At 40.7% G+C, this 24878-nt stretch overlaps 1 protein-coding gene across 1 annotated transcript; it reads left to right on the forward strand.

Annotated features, from left to right (window-relative positions):
* Nucleotides 1-1017: 1017 nt before the first annotated feature.
* On the forward strand, nucleotides 1018-24878 carry N4BP1 (NEDD4 binding protein 1). The gene is made up of 7 exons (XM_075433620.1): nucleotides 1018-1420; nucleotides 3901-5666; nucleotides 13114-13244; nucleotides 13680-13776; nucleotides 15512-15619; nucleotides 17129-17236; nucleotides 19360-24878. The coding sequence occupies exons 1-7, from the start codon at nucleotides 1175-1177 to the stop codon at nucleotides 19694-19696; spliced, it is 2793 nt and encodes a 930-aa protein (XP_075289735.1). The 5' UTR covers nucleotides 1018-1174; the 3' UTR covers nucleotides 19697-24878.

Genomic DNA, 24878 nt, shown 5'->3' on the forward strand with positions numbered 1-24878 from the left:
TTCAAATTCAGATAGGAAAACGTATATAGCTATACCTGATTGTAAGCATTTAGCCTGATTTTCCAATGTGCTAAGAACCGCAAACTTTCATTTGGTTAAAAAGTTTCTAAACAGGGATAAAAATGCCTTTAAAAAAATGATATTTTATATTTTTATATTAATCCTTTCCTGGTGTAGCATACAAGTAGATTAAAACAAAACATGTTCATTTAGATACACAACCATAAAATAATAATCTTCCCTTTGGAGGCTGTATTTAATGAACAGCTAAACCAAGTTCGCAGTGACCCTAAAGAGACGGACAAAACAAGTGGGAATCAGACAGCCTAGGAGGAACTGTGAAGGTATCTACCTGCGTCTGGGATGGGAAGAGATGAAAGAAACGAAGCTATTCACTCCTTTGTACGACAGCTGGTCAGTACTGTCAACTCCAGGCATTCAAAAGTCTATTGAAGCCCCAGAGCTACTTTTTAAGATCTAATCTTATCGTTCACGTCTCATTTTAAAACTTTTGTAAGTAAAAATGTGCCCTCTGTTTTCCAAGCTACCAGAGCTAAGGATCTGGGGATGGGGGCTACACTTCAGTCCCCTGCAACCACGGTGGATGAAACTTACATTTCTTTTTAAATGAAATCCAGGGCGACGATACGAGAACATGGCTGTGCCCACAGTATCGCAAAACCAAACATGTGGGCTGGGAGATGGTAAAACAGGAGGGTTTCCTGCCTGCGCGGGTGAGCCGGAGCCTCTCGCCCCGCCTGCGAGGCGCGGAGAGACCGTTCTGCCAGGACGGGGCGCGGCGGGCTGTGAGGAGAGGAGCCACCACCTCCCCGGGGCCACCGGGGGCACGACAGCCGGCGCCCGCCGGCCTGCAGCGGGAGACGCGAGCCGAAGGACAAGCAGCAGGCGGGCGGCCCGGCCTCCAGCACCGCCCCGGGGTCGGCCACCAGCTGCCCAGCCCGCCGAGGGAGGGGCGCTTCCGCCGCCCTCGCTAAAGATGGCGCCGCGGGGGTGGAGGGGCGCTCAATGCTTCCTGGCGCGGGGTGGCAGCGCTGTTGTCGCGGGCCGATGACGTCGACGGGCTGTGCGGAGGGAGTTCGGGGATTCCCCGTGTTGTTGTCCTGGGGCCCGGCGGGATGGGAGGCCGGAGCGCGGGGCGGCGCGGCCGGCGCTGATGGCGGCTCGCTGGGCAGCCCGCGGCTCCGAGCCGGGGGTGGACGAGTTCACCGTCCCGGCGGAGAAGAGCCGCCTCCTGGAGGGGAGCCGGGGCCGCATCGAGGGCTTGTTCGAGGTGCGGCTGGCCGTGCTGAGGGCGCAGGGGGACTGGCGGTCCGCCATCCCGCCGCCGGGCCCGCCGCCCGCCGCCGTCCGGATCTGGGTGCAACTGGCAGGCGGCGGGAAGGCCGTGCGCAGCGCCAAGGTACGGGGTGGGGGGGGGGCCCGGTCGGGAAGCGGGGCCGCGTTTGCGTGGGGGAAGGCCCCTCTCGCTCGGGGCCGCTGCGTGCGGGTGGGACGAAGAAAGGGTGGGGGGAAGGCCGGCGCTTGGCGAGCAAACAGGAGCGGTCCCGCCTGGGCAAACAGGCGCGTTCCGGGTGCCAGGGTGTCTCCGGTGGCGTTGACGCGGGCGGGGAGCGGCCGTTCGGCTGAGCAGTGCAAAGTTCGCGGTGAGGCCGAGCGCGTTGCGGTCTCGGCGCCGCTGCCGCAGCCCCAGGGCTGCCGGCGCCCGGGGGGAGGGGCCGGGCTTTGTTTGTCTGCCTCGCTCTCCTTTTTCCTCCCGGAGCCGGTTGGGTGTTGCCGTGTTTCACAGTCGCTTCACGGGCCTGGCTCGCCCCGTGGCGTGCGGTGGCTGATCGGCAGAGCTCTCTCTGGCAGCCGGGCGGGGCCGGCGTCTCCGTGGAGCGCGGGCACCGGCACCGGGCCGCTGCTGGGGCTGCCGCGGAGCCGGCCGCTCGGGCGGGCACCGAGCGCGCTGCGAGCGAGAGCCGGCGCGGCTGGGCGGTCTCCGGCTGCGGCAGCAGTTGCGCAGGGTCACTTTGCTGAATCTCTTGGGCGATGAACCTTGGGGGAGCCTCGGCAGTAACGCCGAAATCGGTCTTGCCCGCAGTGAGCCTGGCAGCTCCGGCTGCTGGAACCGTGGGGTGAGAGCAGAGTGCGAGCGCTAGCTGGGCTGCAGGTAGCTTTCACAGCTGAAATCTCGGCAGGTGCGTGTGTGTTTGTTCTGTTCAATACCCGTGTGTATTAGTGGGCGTCCTTAGGGTGTATTTTGTGACTTAATTCACAGACTTGGCAGTCTGCTTTCAAAGGCTTGATTCCTGAACTCTGTAGAGCGTAAGATTTATGAGGAACATAGTATGAATGTTGAGGTTTTTTTAATTATTTGCCTTTGAAATTGGCTCTAAACCAATTTGCTTGCATATTTGGGCTCAGAGACATCAGAAACCATTGCAGGTAGTATAAACAGCTATACTTCTGCGCTAAGCAGCTGCAGTACAACTTTGTCTTTTCCAGAAAAGTAAAGCCTGAAGCAAATATCATGAGGCTTCCATTTTCTAATTGCTGCTTTTCCTAATAATGTATATAATGTTTCCTACTCCAAATGCTTTAAAGGGTATGGGACACTTGACTTCACTTACATGTAGAGCAGTTCTCAGACCCTATCTGGAGGGGTTATTGACTAGTAAATACGAACAATTGCACATTTTGTTATCTCCCTTTAGAAGGTTTTGTGACAGCAATTTGTGATTTAATTCATCAGTCACATGCAAAGTGTTCATTCTATAGTGCTGCTTGGTAAATGTTAAGAAAGAAAAATCCCAGATTTTTAATCTCCTTTTTTTTCTAATTATATTATTGTCCTGTTGCTCTCCAGAAGGAGTCATGTGATGACTAAGGCATGAAAAGTAATCCTGTGGATTTTGTTGCAGAAGCAGTTTGTGCTAATATAGTCTTGAAGCAGCCTGCCTTGGTGCCTGTGGTGGTGTAACACAAGAGATGATAGAAAGTGGTATTATGTTATTCATTACTTTGTATTGGTTTTCAGTTCTATTTAAAAGAGAAGTTTAATTTCTGAGAGTAAAGGTAGATAATAAAATTTGGTATACTTGGGAGTCTGCAAGTACAATGGCTGCAGCTTAGAAACTGGTTTCATTACCTGACAGAATTTTAAGCACAGAAAGAAACAGTTCAGGGAAGAATAGTGTTACCTGAGAGAAGAAATAGCATTTTTTGTTTGGGTTTGGTGGTTCTGTTTTTTTTTTTTTTTAATCTGTTAAAAACCTGAACTTCTAGAACACAGAACTAGCTGTAGCCTGGAATTTTCTCAGTCATTTGACAGTATCATTTGCTTTTTCAAAAATACAGAGTTTGGAAGCCTCTTGTGGAAAGCTGGTTTGCTGTTCAGCTTTCTAAGTGCGATTTTCTTTGGTGTTACATACCCACTGTAAGCAGACGCTGTGGCGGTTTAGTTTTAAAATACATATGTTTTATTTGGTTAATAAGGGAATCAGAGTCCAGCTAGTGATTTTGTTCTTTGTTTTTAGCTTTTTTTTTTTTTTTTTTTCCTCCATAGGGTATATTTTAATGGTTACTACTGTGGCTACTAGTTATCTTGTGCCATGCCACAGGATCAATGTCCTTGATTTATTAGTAGTAAGTATAGAATAAGTAACAGTAGGATATAAAAGATAGTTAGCCTTCTACAAGTTCTATCCAAAAATCATTTTAGATATCTGTATTTTATCTCTGTTATCCAGTTTACTTGACAGTACTTACTTTCTCAAATTTCTTATGCCAAGTTGGCTTTATTTTCTGGTGTACTTCTCTGTTACTGACCTAACCAAAACTAATTTTATGTAATAGCTTTTCACAAATATTTACTCTGCTGTCTCTTTCTGTTTCTAGGAGTATATTAAGGGACTCTGTGAACCTGAACTAGAAGAAAAGGAATACTACCCAAAGGACATGCACTGCATCTTTGTTGGTGCACAGAGCCTGTTTCTCAACAGCCTTATTCAGGATACCTGTGCTGATATAACAGTGCTGGAAATAGGATTGCTCAGTATTAAGGGGGTTGCAGAAGCTGTTGTTATGGCTCAAAGTCACGTTCAGCAGTTTGTGAAGCTTTTTGAGAATAATGAGAGCTTATTAAGTGATAATGAATCAGAGATTAAAAAGCAATTCAGACAATTTGTGGAAGCACATGCAGATAAATATACAATGGATTTACTGATTTTGCCTAGCTCACTAAAAAGAGAACTTCTAGCTCTCACACAAACTGAATGTTGCGAAGTGGAGAGCGATGTCATAGACCTTACCAGTTCTGAAAGTGTGACAGAGCTTTTACAGAACAAAGCCTCCAAAGTAATCACTGCAAACAGAGATGGAAGAGCAGGTGGTGAGGAAGAAAGAAACAATGCTGGGACACCTGTAACTGAGCTTACAAAGCAAATGAACACTGTGTTTTCTGATGCTCCTGAAACAAGCTTTGTTCCCATAAATGTTGTGCCTCTGTTAGAGGCAGTGGTGCCAAAAGAAAGGCAGTCATGTAAAAGAAGATCCTCTAATGATGAGGAGAGACTCCCTAAAAAGCAGTTCTCTTTGGAAAATGATCAGGAAGAGAGATCTGCTTCACACAGTAATCCTTCAGACAGCGATGCAGTTATTCATCTGCTTTCAGATAGCTGCAGTGAATCTGAAGATCCGAGTTCTTGCCTTAAAGAAGGTGATGATATCAGTGAGGAAATGGAATATAAGATTCTTGTGAACTTTTTCAGAACAATGGGATATTCACAAAATATTGTAGAAAAAGTTATTGGTATCCTAGGAAAATCTGTGGAACCATTAACATTGCTAGAAGAAATTGAAAAGGAAAATTTAAAATTTCAAAAAGAACATGAACAGTCATCTCAGAAGCCTAGAACTATCAATCTTCCTTTAGGAAGTAATGCAAATAATTCACAAAAGCTAGAAGATAAAGGCATTTCTAGCAATAAAAGTCCACTTAAATCCAGTCATACATCAAGGGAGACAAAAAATGAATATCGCAAAGTAAGAGATTCGGCAAGCGTGCAAGTTGATGTGGAAGATAAAATGCATACGTTGCTATGCAAACCTGCTTCTCCTTCCACTAAAAAATCAGCTATATGCTGTAAACAAAGAGACACTTCTTGCTCTGGTAAGAATCACAGTTCAAGGCCAAGTGATGTAGAAACTGATGGTGGTGTAACTTTCAGCACTGTGCAAGCTGGAGCTCTAAAAGATGTTGATTTTGTAGCCAGAGGGAGCTCAGATGTGCAGTGTATCTCAGCTAAAACTGCAATTCGGCAAAAATCTGCAGGGGCCTCAACTGTACAGAATAGTCATCCTGGTTTTGAGGACCAATTAGGACACTGCAGCTCTTCTCAAGTGAGATCTCTCAACCAACGCCTTTCCCAAACCTCAAATTCTGAAAATCCTGTCCCAGACCAGGTATTGTCTTCACAAACACATCCTTCAAATCCTGATAGAGAGACAGTGGGACCACACAGACGGCATCCTGACCCTTCAGTTACTGGAGTTCAAAGATTTTTGGAATCGCTGAAAAAGCCATACAGGCTGGAGCTGAAAAATGAACCTGGGAAACCACATTTAAAACATATCATCATTGATGGAAGCAATGTTGCAATTTCGTAAGTATTGTTCTTTTTGGCTGTGTCTTTATTAAAAGTTCAGTGAACTTTCAGATGAAATAGGTATTAAGAGGTTGCTGTGGCATGTGTAAAGTTTTTGCTACCTAGCTTTTTGATGAGCACCAGCCCATGTACAGAGCAAAGGGGTATTTTCAGCTACTGATAGTGGCTGCATTGGTAAGTTATGGTAAGGCTCGATAATGAAAAATTATGTAAGATGGACAGTAGCCATTTTAATTTCCAGTGCATAGCAATTTTGATAGTTTTTATTCTCCGTTTAGTGACAGCAGTCATTTTTGACTGACTTTTTTGGAGTTGTTATTCTTTGAGATATTGTGCATAGAAGGAAATGCAGAAGCGTTTAGCAGGTACACTATATGACACTTCAGTACACAAATCCAGCTAGAACAGCATGGTTGTGGGATGTCCGATCATGAAACAATTTTTGTAGAATTTAGTTTCACATAGTCTGAAGTTGAACAAATGCAGTAACTGGGTAAAACAGAATAAGGAGAATCTTTGATTTTGGCTTAAAAACTGGGTGGTAATTCCAATACTCTGGAAAATATTTTCTGTAAAGCCTTTTAAGACTTGGCTTTCCTGCTCCGGTAGAAATTGCAAACCTGTAAAAACAGGTAGCTCAGATTTATGAAGCCCAAATACTAAAATAATCTGAAAAAATCTTGAACAGAATAGGTAATGAAAACTAAAACTAGATATACATTAGAAGTAGATGAGATCCTTTTTGATGACAAAGTGTTTCAAGATGAGACGTGAATAAATTCTACAGCATTTCCTACTAGGCAATGGTCAAATTTGAAGCCTGGTTTGTGCTGTTCAGTAACAACCTACTTTGAATTATCAGTGCTCCAGCTCGATGTAGCACTTCAGTCAGAAGTAATTTCAGTGAGCACTGTTCTGTTGCAAGCAATTTCATGCATGAAACTTATTTTCTTTGCACACACCTGTTTCGGTTTCGGCTGCCGCCGGCAACAAAAGCGCCACGCGGCCGCCCCTCCCCCCGCCGGCGTGCGGAGGAGAATGGAAAGAAACAGGCAGAAAACTGGTGGGTCGGGATAAGGGCAGTTTAACAGAACAGCAAACAGAGGGAAAACAGGAACAACAACGATACAGATAAGGAGAAAACACAACCACGAACCGTACACAGCCGCTCTCCCGAAACCGGACCGGCGCTGCGCCCGCCCAAGCCGCGAGTGCCTTCCCGCCGCACCGCCCCCCCCCACCGGAACCCAGCGTGACGGCACATGGTATGGAATACCGGGCTCTGTTTGGCCAGGTGGGGTCAGCCCCCAACCCCCGGCTGTGCCCCTTCCTGGAGTCCGGTGAAAATTAACCCTGTCCTGGCCAAACCCAGGACAACACCTAACAAGGAAGTTGAGTTACCATCAACTGAAGTGTAAAAGTGTTTTGGTTTTACTTTTGCTCTTAGCATCTTGTAACTTTAAAGTGCTAGTTCTTCCACAGTAGTAACATTTGTCCTTTAACAATGTTAAACCTTAGTGCTTGGGTCCTGTTACTTTTTGCAAATATAGGCATGCAACAAAAATGTTCCCTTTCTCCATAAAACTTGCAGAATGGGGGGCTGTGTGTGTGTGCAAATACCTTATCTCCTATTCCTCCTGATACCTGAAAGAATGTATGCAAATGATAGTAGACAACGATAAGGCTGTTGGATAACTTTAATAGCTTGGCTGACAAGGCACCATGCAAACAAATCCTATGAAATCGGCACGGTTAATAGTGAAAAGATCAAGAAATCCCTTTCATTTGACAATGATGCAGAGATTTTCTACTAGTGTAAATATCTTTTTTTTTTTTTTGCAATGTTTCTGTTGTCTACAAGTTTGGAGGGCATTGCCAATTACAATTTTATTTTCTTTTTTGAAGTTTATAACTAGAATAGCAAAAATCAGTTACAACCTGTATCTCTTTAAAATTTTGTGTTTCACTTGGTTCATTTTGACATTTGTCTCATCAACTATCCTTGAATTGATTGCTGTTCTCTAGTCAGGGAAAGACTTAGATTTGTTCTTTTTATACTAAGTAGTTCTGGCAAGCACGCATGTCAAAAGGTTTTGTCAGTGTTTGCTATGAGACTTTGTTGTAGTTTTGGAATATGAAAGTGAGCAATGACAAACGCAATATTTCTTAATGAGGAAGTGGTGGCTGTTAGGAACAAACTGACTGTTTTCCTGATGCACTTGTCAATGTAACAATAAGTAAGCGTAAACTTACTATGCAAACTTGCTATTTAGGGGGTTTTTTTGTGCATTCAGAGTTCTTCTGCTGAACATGCATGAGCCCTTGCAAGTATAGAAATTAATTTTCATTCTGAAACCATGCTGCCAGAGCCAAAATGGAGTACTTTAAGCAAAACAGTATTAATTCTGAGAGAGATCATCTGTATCCCCAGACAAAATGAGACAAGATGAAGCTATTTAAGTGTTTCTTAAACACTTAAACTATTTTAAAATATGGATTTTAATCTTGGAGATTGGAAATCGTGAAGAGCCTCCTATCAGCTATATTATCTTGTATTTAGTTGTAACTAGTTCTTGAATAGGCCAGAGTGCTACCTGTAATCCCATTGATTCCATAGGATGCTCCTAGGCTGACAAAACCACATCTGACTGGTTAAGATACATGTATCATATGTCTTCTACTTCCAGCTATTAGATGAGAGAGGCTTCCCAGAAGAATGGGCTTAAACGCTGTTTAGGGGAAGAAAATAAATTTTTCTGGGGGGGAATAATTAGTATAATATACCATAAGAAAGTAATGTCAGTCTGTTCTAAAATGAATGTTATGTTTCAGAGACTTGACAGGTGGTACAGTTTCTCAGAAATGGCGATATAAACACAGATCTGCACTTGGATGTACACACAGTTCTTTTAAGGGGGGGGGGGAACGAATGTATGCTTCTAGTTTCACAGAGCTAAAGATGCCCTTAGATATTGTTCTTTCATGGTTATGAAAGATCTACCTTAGCTCATCACCACTTCACCAAAATTCATTGAATAGCAAAACTTCCTCAATTGTTAGAGATAGTAAATACTTCTAACTCCCTTTTTCTCTGTGATATGTGTGAGTTTTGCTTGAGAACAGAAATAATAAATTCTGTTGTTGTTTTTGGGAAGTGCTAGTAGAACTGTTAATATTATTTTAGCAAATCGGGGAATCAAGCTTAACTTCTTTCCTTTATGTACATTCCTAGCCTGATGATTTGAATTTTGATACCTTGGTATTTGCTGATAACTTGCATAAACTACCAGATGACACCTTGAAATTCCTAGATGTATCGTTCATTCAGAAATATTTCGGTTGATGTTTTAAACTTCATTCATGTGAACATACATACCACTTTGCCTGGTTTTTTTTGACAGACCTCTTATGTATTTGCACGTGTTCCTCTAGATCACTATTTTTCCCTATTCAGAAAAAACATACATTTTTAAAGATTTACTTCAAATGCAGTTTAAGGCCCAAGGACGTAGTAATATAGAAGTGTTTGTGGTTAGTCCAGACAGTCTCTGCAATACAGATGAGGCGTCAGAAGTAAACCTAAGTAACTTCTGTGTATGAGAAGGAAAGTTGGAGGATTTCTTAACGTGTAACCTTTCTTAGCAAGTGATCATTAATTGAAGAAGGTGCTGATCATCCTTATAAATTGATTTCCCCAGGTTAAAGAGCCTGGAGCTAGTCCCTTATGACTGGCAACAGCAGAACTTTTCAGGTCAATCACTGGAGAATAAATTGAATTAATAGATTAATGTTTTCTGTCTATTTTATAGTCTTGCTAACTTTAAAAGGGAAGTCTGTCCTGATCCATAACTCTTGCACTGCTTTAATTCAAGTACAGTGTTTCGTTACAGCAAATTGTTTCTAAAGCAAATGTTTCCTCATTGTTCAGACTCTGTTATTTAGAAAATAGTGATGTAAAACTGCAAGTTAAAACTGAGTCATAAGCTGCCTTGAACTTTTTAAAATTATTTCCCAAACATGTATTAGTGGAAGAGAAATGCAGATTGTTGGGGTCATACAGAAAATAACAAATATACCACATCCTCTTTGTCTATTTTTCTTATATAGAGGTACTTTTTTATCTGTATATTTCATCTATGGGATTTTGTGTCTTTTTCAATAATAACCAAATACATCTGAAACCAATGAATTAAAAGATAGTGAATAAACATCTGCTTTTCTCTGATGGCTGCAAGAGTACTGTAGGCAGTGGTGTCCTAACTTTTTTTGAATGAGCACCCCACCAGTAAAAAAAGAAGTCTTTGAACATGCACCCCCAATATACCTATACTTATCAACTACATATTGTTTCTCAAGTTCTAATATTTCCTTCATGCACCCCAATGGATTGTGTTGCACACCAGCTGGTGTGCACACACCCCACATTAGAGTAGAGCATAGTAGCTGGGTACCATTGACGTGCAGTCCCCAAATATGGTCATGTAACATCTGCCACCTGCTGCTCAACCAAATGAAAACTCTGCTTATGGAAAGTGAGGGACAGAGAATTGCCTCAAAATAGCAGAACCATCGAGATATTTGAATGTCCTACTAAATAATTAATGCGGGGAGGCCTGGGCGTTTTTTAGTGTAGGTATTCTGCAGCTTCCTTCTGGCTAAATAAAGCCTCATTATTTTCTTACATCTTAAAAAGTGAAGATTCGTTTTCAATTTTGCTTTGAATTGTTTTCAGTTTTGCTTCTCAGTATCCTGAGGTTATGGATGTCTGCTTCCATGCCTATGTTTTGATGATTTTTTTTGACCCCTGAGTATAATGTGGGGTTGGGGGGGCTATTAATGTGTTGCCCACATGCCTGGACTAAGGCTGAAGGAGCTTCTGAATCACTACTTGCCTTGTGTCTTCAGTCTGGAAGACTGCAAGAAGCTGAAGAAGTTTTCCTCGTCACATGCAGCCTAGTAAACATGGCACAGTGATATATCAATGCTAGCTGTACTTTCAGTGTGCTTGTTGAATGAGAGAAAGCGCACAGTTTACTCTAGCTGCTAACAAATATTTTTAAGTACTGCCCCTTTTTGTGTGCTGAAAACAGGCATTTCAGGGCAGACTGAAAGAGCCAGCTAGTTGTCAGGTAACTTTAAATCAAATTTTATTAAAATGTGAAAAAGCTCAGAATGAAAGAATAATTAGATGGTGTTATATCTTGCTAGAATTGTTTGTAAATAACGATATGTACTTTCCTTAATTTAGTTAAAAAACCAAAGGGAAAATGTTACATGTCGCAGAAAGCAACCTGCTGTTTGCTGCTTTGTGCTACATGTGATCATCTCTTTAACTTAAGAAATACCTTTGTAGGGTCGTCTTAGTTTTTTTCAAAGAACTGTGAGAGCCAAAGCCAGTATTTACAATGGCAGTTGGGGAACAGATGCAGTCTTTGAGATGGATGTCTTGAAAAGACCACCTTGCTGTGGTAATTTGGTGTCCATCAGATGTTCACCTAGCTCCAGTAAAGTGTTTCATATTTCTGTTTATCTAGCAGCGACATATTTATTCATATAAGAGCTCACCTTAACTCTACACGTTATTTGATAAAGTTAAATATATTGCTTCTATTGCATGTACTTTTTTAAAGTTGCTACAGAGCAGCAGTTGAGGTTTAAAGCTGCAAAACGTGAGAATGAACAAGTAGAGAAGGCGTGATTTGCAATCTGAACATCGAGACCTCTGCATCCTCTGCAAGTCCAATTGAGAGCCATTAATACAGTGAAAGTATTTAACAGAGTGTTCCAGTTTATTGAATAGGATACCTGACTTACACTGGGGGGATAACTGCAATGTAAGTTTATGACCTAGAAGATTTACAAGGGGTAACTCTTCTGTGACAATTGCCTTCCTTTATTTGACTGCTGTTGACATTAAGAACAATTATTTTTATTAGGGGAAGTGTGGCGTAGGATTTTTTTGTTCTCCAGAAACTCTGTTTGTAAGTCAGATTTTTTCCTTCTATAGTTCAAATGTAGCTTACTCATTTTTCTGCACTTCTACATAAAACATTCCTTTCCAAATTCAGAGAACCTTAATAGATTTATATTTTGATGCATTTATTTTAAAATAAGCTTACACAATTGGAAAAGGATACATGAATACTACTAAAGGCTGAGTTTCACTGTAAAATATTCCGTGGAGGTGCTTTAAAGAACTCTCTGTTCAGAAGATTTCCTGGTAGGTTAAACCTAAGGGTTTAAAGATAAGATTCCATTCATAACTAATAAGGCTTAGTATTAGGCTTATAATATACAGTTGCACATTAACTAGGAGACTGGTTTAAGATACAAATACCACTTTGTCACTTACTGTTGTGAGAAGCACTTTGTAGTGACTTAACATCTAACTTAAAACATAGACTGTGTTTTACTGTGCAAGAAATGCTTTACCTGTTCATGCAATCAGTTCCGAATCAATGTATTTTCTAAGTAATGTTTGTTTTGTCTTAAGTGTAGCCTCTAATTATGAAAATGCAAGGGGAGAGTTTCTGAATGAAAACTGTATTTAACCTTATGTGAGGTGCGAATAGGTGTTTTGTAGGAATTTTATTCTAGAGGTATTTTTGATTCTGTCTTCTATGCTTTATTTTAAGATTCTCCCATTATTCTCCTGAAGCTCAGTTCCAAGAATCTGGTTAGACAGTTCATTGCTAAAGGAGGACTTTCTGCAATGTATTAATGGGCATATAGGATCATTGGGATAATTCAGATTGGGAGGGACCTCACAAGGTTATCAACTGCAGTCTCTGTATCACTCATATTAGGCAGTTGCTGATTTTTCTGGAAACTCACTTAAATGAGTTGCAAAAATAGGTAATGAACATCATATATTTTTAAGGGGGGGGGAGATTAGCACTGAAATACAGTGTTTTGAAAATCTTTCTTCAAATAAATTTCATTATTTTGCTTGAAACAGTAGGTCAGATTGTTGAAATAAAGTGAGAGGAGTCCCTAGTATCTTAGAGTATCAGAGGACTTCTCGGATGTAGTCCTTGGGAACCAATTAAACCGAAGGTGTTCTATTTTGTAGTGGGGCTGTATATGCAATGACCACTATATTGGATTATGATCATTTTAATCTGTAGTCGATAGAGTTTGGAAATAGTCACTGTTGCCCTCTTTTTAAAGCTAAACCCACTCCTGATTACTCAATTATTGTGGTGCCTGTGAAACTGAGACTGAGCTAGAAAGTTGCAAAGTGATGTTTCTAGTCTCTTATTTTGCTGAAGATCTGTTTCCATTTATAAGATTCCCAAGCTATAACTCCCATCTACCTTTTATTTTGGTGAGACTGTATGTGTAACTTCTAGCTTTGCTTTGCAAGGTTTTGTTCCATTTTCTTTGTATTCATAGTAGTAAAACTCTAGTGAACTTCATCTGCCTTCTGTTTCTTTCACCCTAGTCATGGTCTAAGGAAATTCTTCTCCTGCCGAGGAATTGCAATAGCTGTTGACTTCTTTTGGAAACGTGGCCACAGAAATATTACCGTATTCGTTCCACAGTGGAGAACAAGACGTGATCCTTACATTACAGGTGAGAGAAATAGTCTAATGTTTTCTTTATTAAACTAAATTGTAACTATTTCTTTGGATACTTCTGTGCAGAAGGAATGGAGAAGGAATACTTCGTGAAATGTTAAGCATGAGCAGTCTGGCTGCTCAGCATGAGTAATTGGGTTTCCACATACAGTGTGAGACATCTGAAATGCTGATTAGGCTGACTGATGTGCCATAAGTGGGGGACCTTTTTGTTTGGTTTTTTTTTTGTTTGCTCTTTAATTTCTAGTTTCAACATCTTTCTCCCCATTTTTATAATATTAGTAACTCTTCAGCTATCAATAAATCATTTCTGTAGATAAATAGGTACAAAAATAGCTTATCTTCTCTGCTAATCATATCTCTGACTAATTGTCAAATCTATAAATAGCTTAGAAGAAAGCTTTTAAGAACATGTTTCATGTTTTAACAGAGCAGGATTTCTTAACACAGCTCCAGGATGTTGGAATATTGTCTTTAACCCCTGCAAGGATGGTTTTAGGAGCAAGAATTGCTGCTCATGACGACAGGTATGGTATATACATAGTTTTAAAGTCTTTTTGAACATCTGAGTAAGGGTTGTAAAAGCTTAAATCTTCATAAGCGGAGGTGTGAGCTAGCTCTTCAACATGTGTAGACAGAGCGCTATGCATCTAACTTAAGACTGAGCTCTAAATCTGTTATATTATTTTACTGTCCTAAGAAACTTTTTTATACATAATTCTGTAATAATGTTGTACATACTGTTTTCGGAAATTCATGGAAAATGACAAATTTTCATGGTAATTTTAACAAAAAAAGTTAATCTGTTTCAAAAGTCATAACTTGCGTTGAGGAAGAACTTAGTCTTTTAGTAATGTTTTTATGCTTTCCTGATGTCAGTCTACCCCTGAATTGTCTCTTATGTTTGCAGAGCACTGGCACAAATCTGATCTGGTACTACTTTGTTCCACTTTTTTTTTTCTTGATGCCATTGTGGTATACCAACATAGATGTGTATTTGTAATGATGTGTAGGCTAGGAAATTTCCAAGTTACTTTAAGCACCAAAGTTCAAAATGTGGGGATCATCTTTCAGTAAGCTTCAGGGGGTTTTGCTGGGTGCTGGGGGGCTTTCCTAGTGTGTACATTGCTATTGCCAAATTTTCCCAGTCTTGAGACATGGTTAAAAAAAGCACATGCTGCTTAAGTTTTTTTCCCACACCCAGCTTTCCTAATTCAACATGGATGAGCAGTCTGCAGCTTCAAAATCGTGTATTGCAGCCAGCTACAGTTTGCTGGATTTCAGTTTCTTCCTTCCTACTAATAATCATTCATACTTTATTTTTCTGACTAAAAAATTGACATGTTTTTGTCATGGGCATACCTATTTTTGTTAGATTGTGCAGTCATGTACCTGATTGCGGAACTTGATACACGAAAGATATATAGAGTGCACTTAATTTGTCCTCCTCCTTAAAATATAGCAACTTTGAGCTCTTAAATAATAATGTTGTAGCAAAAAAATGCAGAAGGCAGCCAAGTTGGAGTTGTTTACACACTAATATGTTATCTACACTCTGTATTTCGCATAAAATGCTATGTAGGTGCAGTATTTACAGTTGAGATTACTGTGCAAATGAGTGTTGTGCTAACATATTTGCACTTCTGTCAAGTGTGCACACTTCTTTAAAAAAACACCATCCATTATCTCCTTGCTAAAATAGTTTCAAATGGCAAAAAGCTTGTTTTAATCCCTTTTTTTAAAACAAATATTTTCTTAATAAATGAGTAGTTACTGTTTGTCACAATTTATTTAGCAACAAAATGGTAGCAGCACTTTTTGTTAACAAGTGTCAACAGAGCAGACAACTAACATGCAGAACACGAACATTAATGCTAAGCAAAGAAGTATATGGAGTAAGTTTTGTTGGAATGTGTAAAAAAATACTGTACTCTTTAGTAAAGCAAATCATTTATCTCTACAAATATTTCAGAATCTGATAATCTCATGGAATTGGGGGGGGGGGGGGGGTTCTTGTGGGGGTGTTTCTGTGGGGGAAAGAAAGCCTATCGTGAAGACTCTGCTTCACTAAATAAATGCATGCTACCTAAAATGTTACTTAAAGTTATATGGTGGGTCAAAACAGAGTAATTTCCTGGTAATCAAGTGCTGTTTTCATGCACATAGATTACTCTTGGGTGGTGAAATGTTTAGTTTTCTAGATCTTTGGACAATTTTCAGCAAACCAGACTATCTTAACAGTCTTTGAAATGAATTTTACAGATTTTTATTACACCTTGCTGATAAAACTGGAGGTGTTATTGTGACTAATGATAACTTCAGAGAATTTGTGACAGAATCACTTGCCTGGAGGGAAATTATTCAAAAAAGGTAATTACTCAATTTCTATGAAAGATTAAAAGGATGTTTGTCCTTACAGTTGTAGGCACTCTACTTTCATGTGAGATTTTTTTATTTTTAATTAATCTGTCATGCAGTTCTGGTAGAGCCCAACAAAGTACTGTGTTTCACCACTTGGATTCATGGCCTTGTAACGGTGTGTTGAGTAGTCTAATGTCCCTATTATTCATATATTCTGTAATGTTAATCAGTTCGTTGCTCATTGTAAATAGGAGCGTGATGTAGCAGCTAAGCTATATCACTTCTGAAGCTTGATGTTAGATCCTCGTAGAGTATATGCTTTGTGGTCCGTTCTCACAGGCTTGCTTGTTTTACATTTCATTTCTTCAAGGAGACGTGATAGCTGATGCAGACATACAGTGTCACTTTTAAGGGATCGGAGTACAAATCAGCATAGCTAAACAAAATAGCGAACACTTGCAGCATATTGCTGTAGCTATTTCACTGCAGTTTTTGAGTGTCCTTTTGGACAAATATCCTTGCTTCAGCTTTGGATTCTCTGTGAATTAATTTCTCCTGTGCAACTGGTTTCTTTTTTTAGTTCATTTGGGGTTTTGATTTCATTTGGGTTTCCTCCCTCCAGTTAAATCGTGTCATTTTCCTGTTAAGGTGTGGTCTTCTATTGCCCAAATTTCCCACTAATCTCCCAGAGTCTCCCTGACACCTTCTGAGGTGTCACCTACTGCAGTGACTGGGGTCTGTGTAGGTCTAATGAAATAAATAATTGAAAACTGTCTTGGGTTCTCACAGCATAGCTGGGAGAACATGGAACTGATGTTGGCTAATCATGTAGGTATTTACGCTGTTTCTTGAGTGAATTCTATCCAAGTTGGGTTCTGTTCTACAGAACTTTTGTAAGAATACTTAGCACATCATTCTGAGTCTGTGGTTTTTTAAGAGCTTGTGTTAACATCTGCTATTAGTTTTACTTCTAGGGAAATTCCACTACACCAGTTTGTCTCCTCACAGATAAATTAAGTTGAACTGGTTTCCTTTAATGCAGATTTCCCTCTGTCCCCAAATGATTCCAGAAAAAGAGCTTCGTCTTTAGTGTGAACAGCTAATGTTATGTTTGCTACTTGTGTGGCTTTCTGATAACATACGCATTTTATCTACATGGTTGAAGACCCTTACAAGGAAGGGGAGTTTGAACAATCAGAAAGTCTTCTCTAATCAGGTAGAAAATTTCACCCTGGTCTCTCTGCAAAAATTTGCAGTCATCCAACACTTGCTGTCAAAAAAAAATAAAAAAAAAATTGTGTTCCGCAACACAATGGGAACAGTTCATATAAGCTCCCATTAAATAATGTTGACAGTGGATGCTGGTTGTATCTAAAATGGGCTACTAGTTAAGTTTAAGTGATTCCGGATGTGGTGTGAATTGTCTGCTCTAAGGCAACTTGTCCTATGCTACAAAGTGAAGGGCAGCGAGGGTGTAATACATTGTTAGTAAATAATATTGAAAAAACTCTCTCACAGGTTGCTGCAGTACACATTTGCTGGTGACATATTTATGGTTCCTGATGATCCTTTGGGAAGAAATGGACCTAGATTAGATGACTTCCTTCAAAGTGAAGGCTGTTCTAGGTACAAGTATTGTTTTCACTTCTGAGACAGTTACGATTTCAAATGTGAAATAAACTGTTTTCCTAGCTCACTTGAACACTTCTTTAGATCTATGTAGTAAAGGTACAGTAAAATTCAGCAAGAACACTGTCGCTTGTAGTAGCTTAACAAAAACATGTTTTTCCTATTACTTCAGTCTGTTCAGAAACTGCTGGTGATGTTTGCATCTAATCAAGATCTCTCTCGGAACTAAGATAAATAAGACAGTGACTTCCTCCTCAGATTGGATTGTGGTGGCTTTCATACAGACATTGTCCAACCTGTTAACATGGCACAAAGCTGCCAGTGGTTTGGGTACATGGTAGCCTGGTATCCTGTTATTTATGATGTTATTTAAAAGTCCTTGGTTGATCACTTATTCATAGTGGGACAACAAATGCTACAAAAGAAACACTCTACACATATTCTTTGTCATGGGAGAGCCATTTGACTTGACGCTTGAGGGTACTGTTAATAAAACCATTTTTGAGGCATTGTTACTAAATGCGTTTGTATTCGATTCGTAACTTTAAGTATTAATAAACAGATATTGTTCCATTAAGATCATTGTACTTTTTAAATGTGCATATATTCAAGGTATGAATTTGCCTTGCATGAACTGCCAAGACTTGAGAATGGGTTTGCTCTTTTGCACAAGAAAATAAGCTGCTCTCTGCTCTTTTTTTCACCAGCTTGGTCATTGTAAATGCTAATGATAGTGAGGAGTATTGAGAGAGCTTTTAGAAACAAGTGAGGTAAATAAAATTAGCAATAAAAAAAGGCTAAAAGCTAAATTTAAGGATTAATACAAAATAAGCAGGAATCTCAGCTTTTGGAAACAATTGAGGAAAGTGGGACATGTATATACCAGTAGGTCAGTGGCTGATTTGAAAATAAGCATGTAATGTCAACATGAAAAAAGCAAGTGCAATTCTAGAACTCCAATCTGAAAAGTAGAAAGAAAGTATTCAAGCTCTGATATAAAACACGAAATGTCATTTGGAACACTGTTTTAGCTGCCTGTGTCCAAGAAAAATAAAGTGAAAATAGAGTGTATTCCGAGAGCTGACTGATTGTACAAATGGAAAGACAGTCTTTTGAGAAAGATCTAGAAAAGCATGGTTTCCTATCTATAAACTTGGAACTGGAACTAAGCTTTGGGTTTTGGGGGTGTGTGGTGAGGTTTTTTAAGACAGAGAAAAGGTGCCAGAGTAAAGAGTTAATTTTGTTTGTTCCTTGAGACTTCTACTTGATTTAAATGATGCAGAAAGCATAAATGGCACCAGCAATAGGACCAGAAACTAGAAGGATTTTGAGCAATTTGAGAGCCTTCCAATGCTGAGTAGTGGGAGCTGTCACAACCTAAATGCTTTTAAAATAGAGCTCTGTAATTTAGGTATTGTTTCCCTTCGTGGTAGGAGAATGGACTGTAACCTGAGTTTCAGTTCACATTTCTGTGTTATCTGGTGCCCTCTGAAGTAAACTTAGCCCTAAATTTTGTAGTGCTAGCAGTTTAGAGTAGCAACAACTTCTCAAAGTCTGAAATGAAATCTCAATAATTAAGAAAGAATATTCAGATCCTGAAATTGCTGTAAAACTTCATTGCCCCATTAAGAATATCATCTGAGGAGAAATAAGCCCTTGATCTAAATGTGGCACATCTCGCTGTCAAGAGCAATAGTAGATGAGGAATAGTCTTCTGGAGCATCTGGAAGTCCCTTTGGTATTTTCACATGTTCTGAGACAGTGCACATGTGTTCATTGTATCTTTTTATTATTTTAGTTCAATAATACTGATGTTGATAGTTCCATAAAATAAGCTTTGACTGTTGCTGTATTCTGCCAAGTACTCACGGCATATTGGAACTAGTTCTAGATAATGTTAGTTAGTGTTGTTAGTTGTGCCAGATTCAAATTGAAAACTGTTACATATACTGTTTTGTTTCACTTCGGAAAAATATGCTTATCATTTGATTCTAAGCAGTAACTAGCTGAGCAGCAGTGAAGTATGGGAGTTACACACATTTTTCTTTTCTGTGTTTGTACAGAGACAGCTAGCATCTCCTTTACCTTAATGTAATCAGAATTTTTATTTTGTTCCATAGAGATTTTCAGTCAGCACAAAAGGCTTTACAGAGCAGTGGGCAATATTCTTCTGAGACAGCTTTGTGCGTGCCAGTCTCCAAACCAACCAGTAGCAGAGGACAGCCTAAAAACAGAGTGCATGGTGACCATTCATCAACGTGGCTTCCACTGGAAACAGACATACAGGCGTGTCTAGCAATTCCGCCACAGAGATCCACTTCAGAAACAGTACAGCTAAGAGAAGCCCTGATAAAAATTTTTCCTGATTATGAGCAAAGACAGAAGATTGATCAAATACTAGCTGATCATCCATTCATGAGAGATCTTAATGCACTGTCTTCCATGGTGCTTGACTGAATATTATGCAGGATTTTTATATCGCAACTGATCTGACTAACTTTGAATATTAATGTGAAGAAAAATGTTGCTTTAAGTTACTTTGTGAATATTCAGAACCTAATTTTATTTGTATAAACAAAGATATTTTTTGTGTATGTTCTGTTGCTAATAGATGCCAGTTTTTGGTAAATTAAAAACTGCTGCTACTACAGATTTGTAGTAATATTTTTTCTATGAAAAAAAATACATCTGCTTTACTTGAATTGCTTACTAAAGCAGTAGCAGTTCTAAAGAACTGTGTCCTGGTTTCAGCTGGGATGGAGTTAATTTTCACAAGAGGCCAGGAGGGTACACAGCCAGGGTAGCTGACCCAAACTAGCCAAAGGGATATTTGACACCGTATGACGTCATGCTCAGTATATAACTGGGGGAGTTGGCTGGGGGACAGGGATTGCTGCTCGGGAATGGGCTGGGCATCAGGTTTTGGGTGCTGAGCAAGGGCATTGTGCCTCATGCTCTTCGTATATTCTGTTATTATTGGGGTTTTTTTCTCGTCCTTTTGAGCTGTCTTTATCCCAACCCACAAGTTTTACCTTTTTGTTCCGCTTCTCCTCCCTATCCCCCTGGGGGGAGCAAGGAGTGGGCAAGCAGCTGTGTGGCACTTGGTTGCCAGCTGGGATTAAACTACAACTGTCCTTTTTGGTGCCTATTGTGGGGCTCAAAGGGTTGAGATAACAACAGATCTGGCCAGAATTAGTTAAAACAAATTTGTTACGTTTCTTGTAAGCATTCATTATATTAGTTTAATAGTCGCTGGTCACAATGTTGCTTCATTTGTTCTGAGTTGCGTTATGTAATACTTAGTGCATACACTGTTCACTAGTATTTATGGGCTGTTTATCACCTGTGGGAGCTGGATTAAGGTTACCACTTTGCTGTACGGTGTAACACTGGCTTATAGTATGATAAAATCATTGATACAAAGACCAGTATTGTATTTGTATTCAGTAATGCTGTCATCATATTTCAGGAGTCATCTAGTGGAAACTATTAATAATTACACTTTTTACCTTTTCTCCTCCGAGAGCCAATTTCTTGAGGACGTACCTTCCTTCATCTTCCCCTTCTCCTCCAGGCTAATTACAATAACTCTTGAGAATTTTGAATATCCTTGGAATGTTCAAACCAGCATGTTCTTATTTCTGTGTCTCCTGAATGTGTTTCTGGTCTTGAAATTGTTGAAAGTTATTAAGCAATGTGGGAATATGACCCAGGGTCTGCGAGAGTATGATCACAGGTGGCACAGTACATGGGAGAATATGTGCAGGTATCTAGAAAACTACTCACCTCCAGTGGTCTAGATCTTTACTTATGACAACTACAGTGATAGAATGTTTGAAGAAAAATGCTGTGGTTCTTCAAAAGAGGCACAACTTACAGCATTGTGCTGGGTCCTGGGCAGTATCTACCAAACACTGCTTGATATTATGCAGGACCCTCAGGGAGAAGAAAGGGAAAACAAAGTAACAGATACTGCTTTTACTCTAACCCCTACAATAGGTATGGTGGTTACTCATACCCTGCGGACAGGTAGCACAGGTGAACCAGAAAACCAACCTGTGCTGGTATGAGTTACACCTATACAGAAAAAGAAATACACAAAAAAAATGAGTTCGCTTAGTAAGGGATGACGGTGAACCAGGACCATCACCAGAACAGGAGGAAGAAGCAGAACCAGAGATAATCAACCTGTAGATGGGCTCGTGAGCAAGGCGTAGACTTGACTGTGGACACTGTTGCACAGGCTGTCTGTGAATGTGAAACACGTGCTGCAATCAAGCAGGCCAAGTGGGTAAAGTCTCTGTGTTGTGGAGGATGATGGCTGAAATATAAACAGGGAGAGGCCTGGCAGATTTATTATATCACACTCCCGCAAACCTGCCAAGGCAAGCACTATGTGCTTACAGTGGTGGAAGCAACCACCCACGTTGCTGCAGACCTGTCCTGTGCCCCATGCCACCACCTGGAACACCATCCTCGGCCTTGAAAAGCAAGTGCTATGAAGACATGGCAACCCAGAAAGAATTGAGTCAGTGGGACTCTTTTCCAAAACAATCTTATAGACACCTGGGCCAAAAAGCATGGCATTGAGTGGGTGTATCACATTCCCTATCATGCACCAGCCTCCGGTAAAAGCGAACGATGCAACAGATTGTTAAAAACTGTACTGAGAGCAATGGGTGGTGGGACTTTAAAAATTGGGATATTCATTTACCAAAAGCCACCTGGTTAGTTAACACCAGGGGATCTAGCAACCAAGCTGGCCCTGCACAATCAAAACTTCCACATACTGCAGCAAGGGATAAAGTCCCTGTAGCTCACATGAAGAAAGTGTTAGGGAAGACAGTCTGGGTTAGTCCTGCTTCAGGCAAAGGCAAACCCATCCACAGGATAGCTTTTGTTCAAGGACCTGGGTGCACTTGGTGGGTAATGCGGAAGGATGGAGAATTCCAATGTATATCTCAAGGGGATTTGATTTTGGGTGAGAATAGCAAATAAATTAAATTGTCTGATGTTATTTGTTAAATAACTTTGCCACTGTGTGTCATCACTCCTACAGTTGCTATATGCTGTGTCAATGGTACTACAGTAAGAATCACCCAGACTAATAAAGGATGAACTTTAATGAAACCAAGCAGAGTGCAGCAGTGATGAAACTAGAACTGGCTTCAGCAACTGGTGCCCAGCAGCTTTCTCGAGATCGACATCTTCAACCCACAGACCATGGGCATGGACAGTGCCAGATACACCAGCCGCAAGCTCCAGATACAGCATGGAACAATCTGACACCAAATACCATCTCTGCTGCCCTGAAGGACTGTTATTACAGATGGAGCCCAAAATCATGGATTAAATGAACACAATGAATGTTTTAGAGGGATGGCGCATGGACTAAGGGAGTGATCTGTGTCTCTATGTATCAAGGCAGCAAAAGTGGTGGTGATTAATTTGAAAGTGTAAGATCTGGGCGTGGTGTAGATGGTATGGCATAAGAGGTGGATAATGTCCTGGTTTCGGCTGGGATAGAGTTGTCATGAATCCTGATTCAGGATCCTGACAACTATGCCAATTTGTCGCGAATGAGTGGTTAGGTCACTTAAAGAATCACCATCAAAGGTATTTGCAAGAAATTATTTTAAAAAGAACATGTAAAATGTGATTTGTCAAAGTTCATAGGCAGGGTTCACTCTATTATCAAATGAATGGAATACAAAATTGAAGTAGGGTTGAGGTAGAATGGTTTATACAGAGATTGGAGAAGGATGTAAGGCATAAGAGAGACTCTCCTGTTGAGTCACAAGGTACAGAACAGACCCCCTTGCTTTCTAAATTCCTTCTGAGAGAGCAGCCCAGGTGTGGCTGGATCCAGACTTGGCCTCACACCACAACAGTTTATGTCTAAAGGGTATGTCTAGTCACAATTCAAGGTGTGTTCACCATTAGAGAGAGAGAGAGAAAATCATAGAAATTTAGCAGTAATTAATCGTTGGTTAACGTAGCATTTACAGAGTGATTAAGAAGAATTCACTACTACAATCACAGCACTAGGATATTACAATTTGAGTCGATTCGCACATGTACACACACACAGAGACAATCTGCATAGATAAAGGTACCTGTTAAAATTCCCCTCGAGTTCAGTGAAATACTTCAAGTGGTTTTCCTCAACAAGCAAATGTCAAGCCTCAAGGAGTGAGGGATCCCTGTAGTTCATCCAAGGTAACCTCGAACTTCAGAGTTCGAAGTGCTCTGAGAGGCGTCCCACTCGGAGGGAGGTGCTGGGCGCAGCCCGCTGCAGACCCAGAGAGCTCCCAGGGCCTCCCTTGGTACCGCTGTTTTTAGGGTAGTGAGATGACTGACTTTGGTCATCAGTAAATTTCTATCCTGCCCACAATCAGTATGAGGCAATTCTGGTATCTTGACAGCAACCGTACAATTCCAGCACTTCCCAGAAAGTGTAGTTCTGACATTCACCAGGCAGGTACAATCCAGGCAGCAGGATTTCCCAATGCAGCCAGGGAGTGCCTGATCTGCCCAACCCACTGTTCTTGTACAAAGACAAGAAAAGTGCCAAGTCATCCCAGCTCGCTGCTCTTGCAGTACAGGCAAGAACACGATGTCAGCTGGTTCTGAGATCGCCAGGAGGTCCAATGAGAGTGGACTGTACCACCACAAGAGTTAACTTTCACAAGAGGCTGGGAGGGAACACAGCTGGGGTAGCTGACCCAAACTAGCCAAAGGGATGTTCGATCCATATGATGTCACGCTCAGTATATAAGTGGAGGAGTTGGCTGGGGGACAGGGTTCATTGCTGGGGAACAGCCTGGGCATCGAATTTCGAGCGGTGAGCAATGGCATTGTGCCTCACACGCTTTGTATATTGTCTTATTAGTGTTATTGGTTTTTTTCCTCTTCCTTTGCTGTCCTATTGAGCTGTCTTTATCCCAACCCATGAGTTTTACCTTTTTCTTCTGATTCTTCTCCCCATCTCCTGCGGGGGGAGGAGTGGGCAAGTGGCTGCATGATGCTTGGTTGCTGATTGGGGCCAAACCACAACAACTGTTATCACATTAAATGGTGTGTTATCACTTTTTAAAACCCCCCTTTCCTCAAAAGGGAAAAATCACGTCAGAGGCTTATAAGTGACTCTTATAGCTTCAGATATATTTTCCAGATGTAGGCATAGCATACTATAACATAAGCCATGCACCTGTTGGACATCACTGTTGGTGTTTGTATCTAGAGTATAGATATTCTTAGAAAAATCTATGGTCTACTAGTACCTCCCTCACTTATGAACTTTGATATATTTGTCCATGGAAATAAACCAGACCTTTTTAATATTTTCAGATACTAAGACTTCTACGTAGTGTATATGTGAGCCTGCTTTCCTTACGCCTGCATCGTCAATTTTGGAAATGGGTTACACTCCTAAGGGTCTATGGACAGCAGTTTGCAGATCCCTGCATGGGAGCCATGGCTGTGCTTGTTGAAGTACTGTCACAAGGTGGCGTGATGCATCTGTTTGTTTGTAATGATCAACAGGAAGGCTGCTGACATGCTCCTTCTTCCGTAAAGAAAGATTAAATGCAAGGCAGAACAGTAATTGTAGGCATGATGTGGATAAAATTTTATATTA

This window comes from Opisthocomus hoazin, chromosome 12 (genome assembly GCF_030867145.1).
Source record: "Opisthocomus hoazin isolate bOpiHoa1 chromosome 12, bOpiHoa1.hap1, whole genome shotgun sequence".
Classification (NCBI taxonomy): domain Eukaryota; kingdom Metazoa; phylum Chordata; class Aves; order Opisthocomiformes; family Opisthocomidae; genus Opisthocomus; species Opisthocomus hoazin.

What these genes read in the sequence shown, in the direction of transcription:
- N4BP1 (XM_075433620.1), top strand. Translation starts at nt 1,175, where the DNA reads ATGGCGGCTCGCTGGGCAGCCCGCGGCTCCGAGCCGGGGGTGGACGAG. An exon ending in ACGTGATCCTTACATTACAG is followed by an intron (nt 13,245 to 13,679) that starts GTGAGAGAAATA and finishes ATGTTTTAACAG; the next exon opens with AGCAGGATTTCTTAACACAG. An exon ending in ATTGCTGCTCATGACGACAG is followed by an intron (nt 13,777 to 15,511) that starts GTATGGTATATA and finishes TGAATTTTACAG; the next exon opens with ATTTTTATTACACCTTGCTG.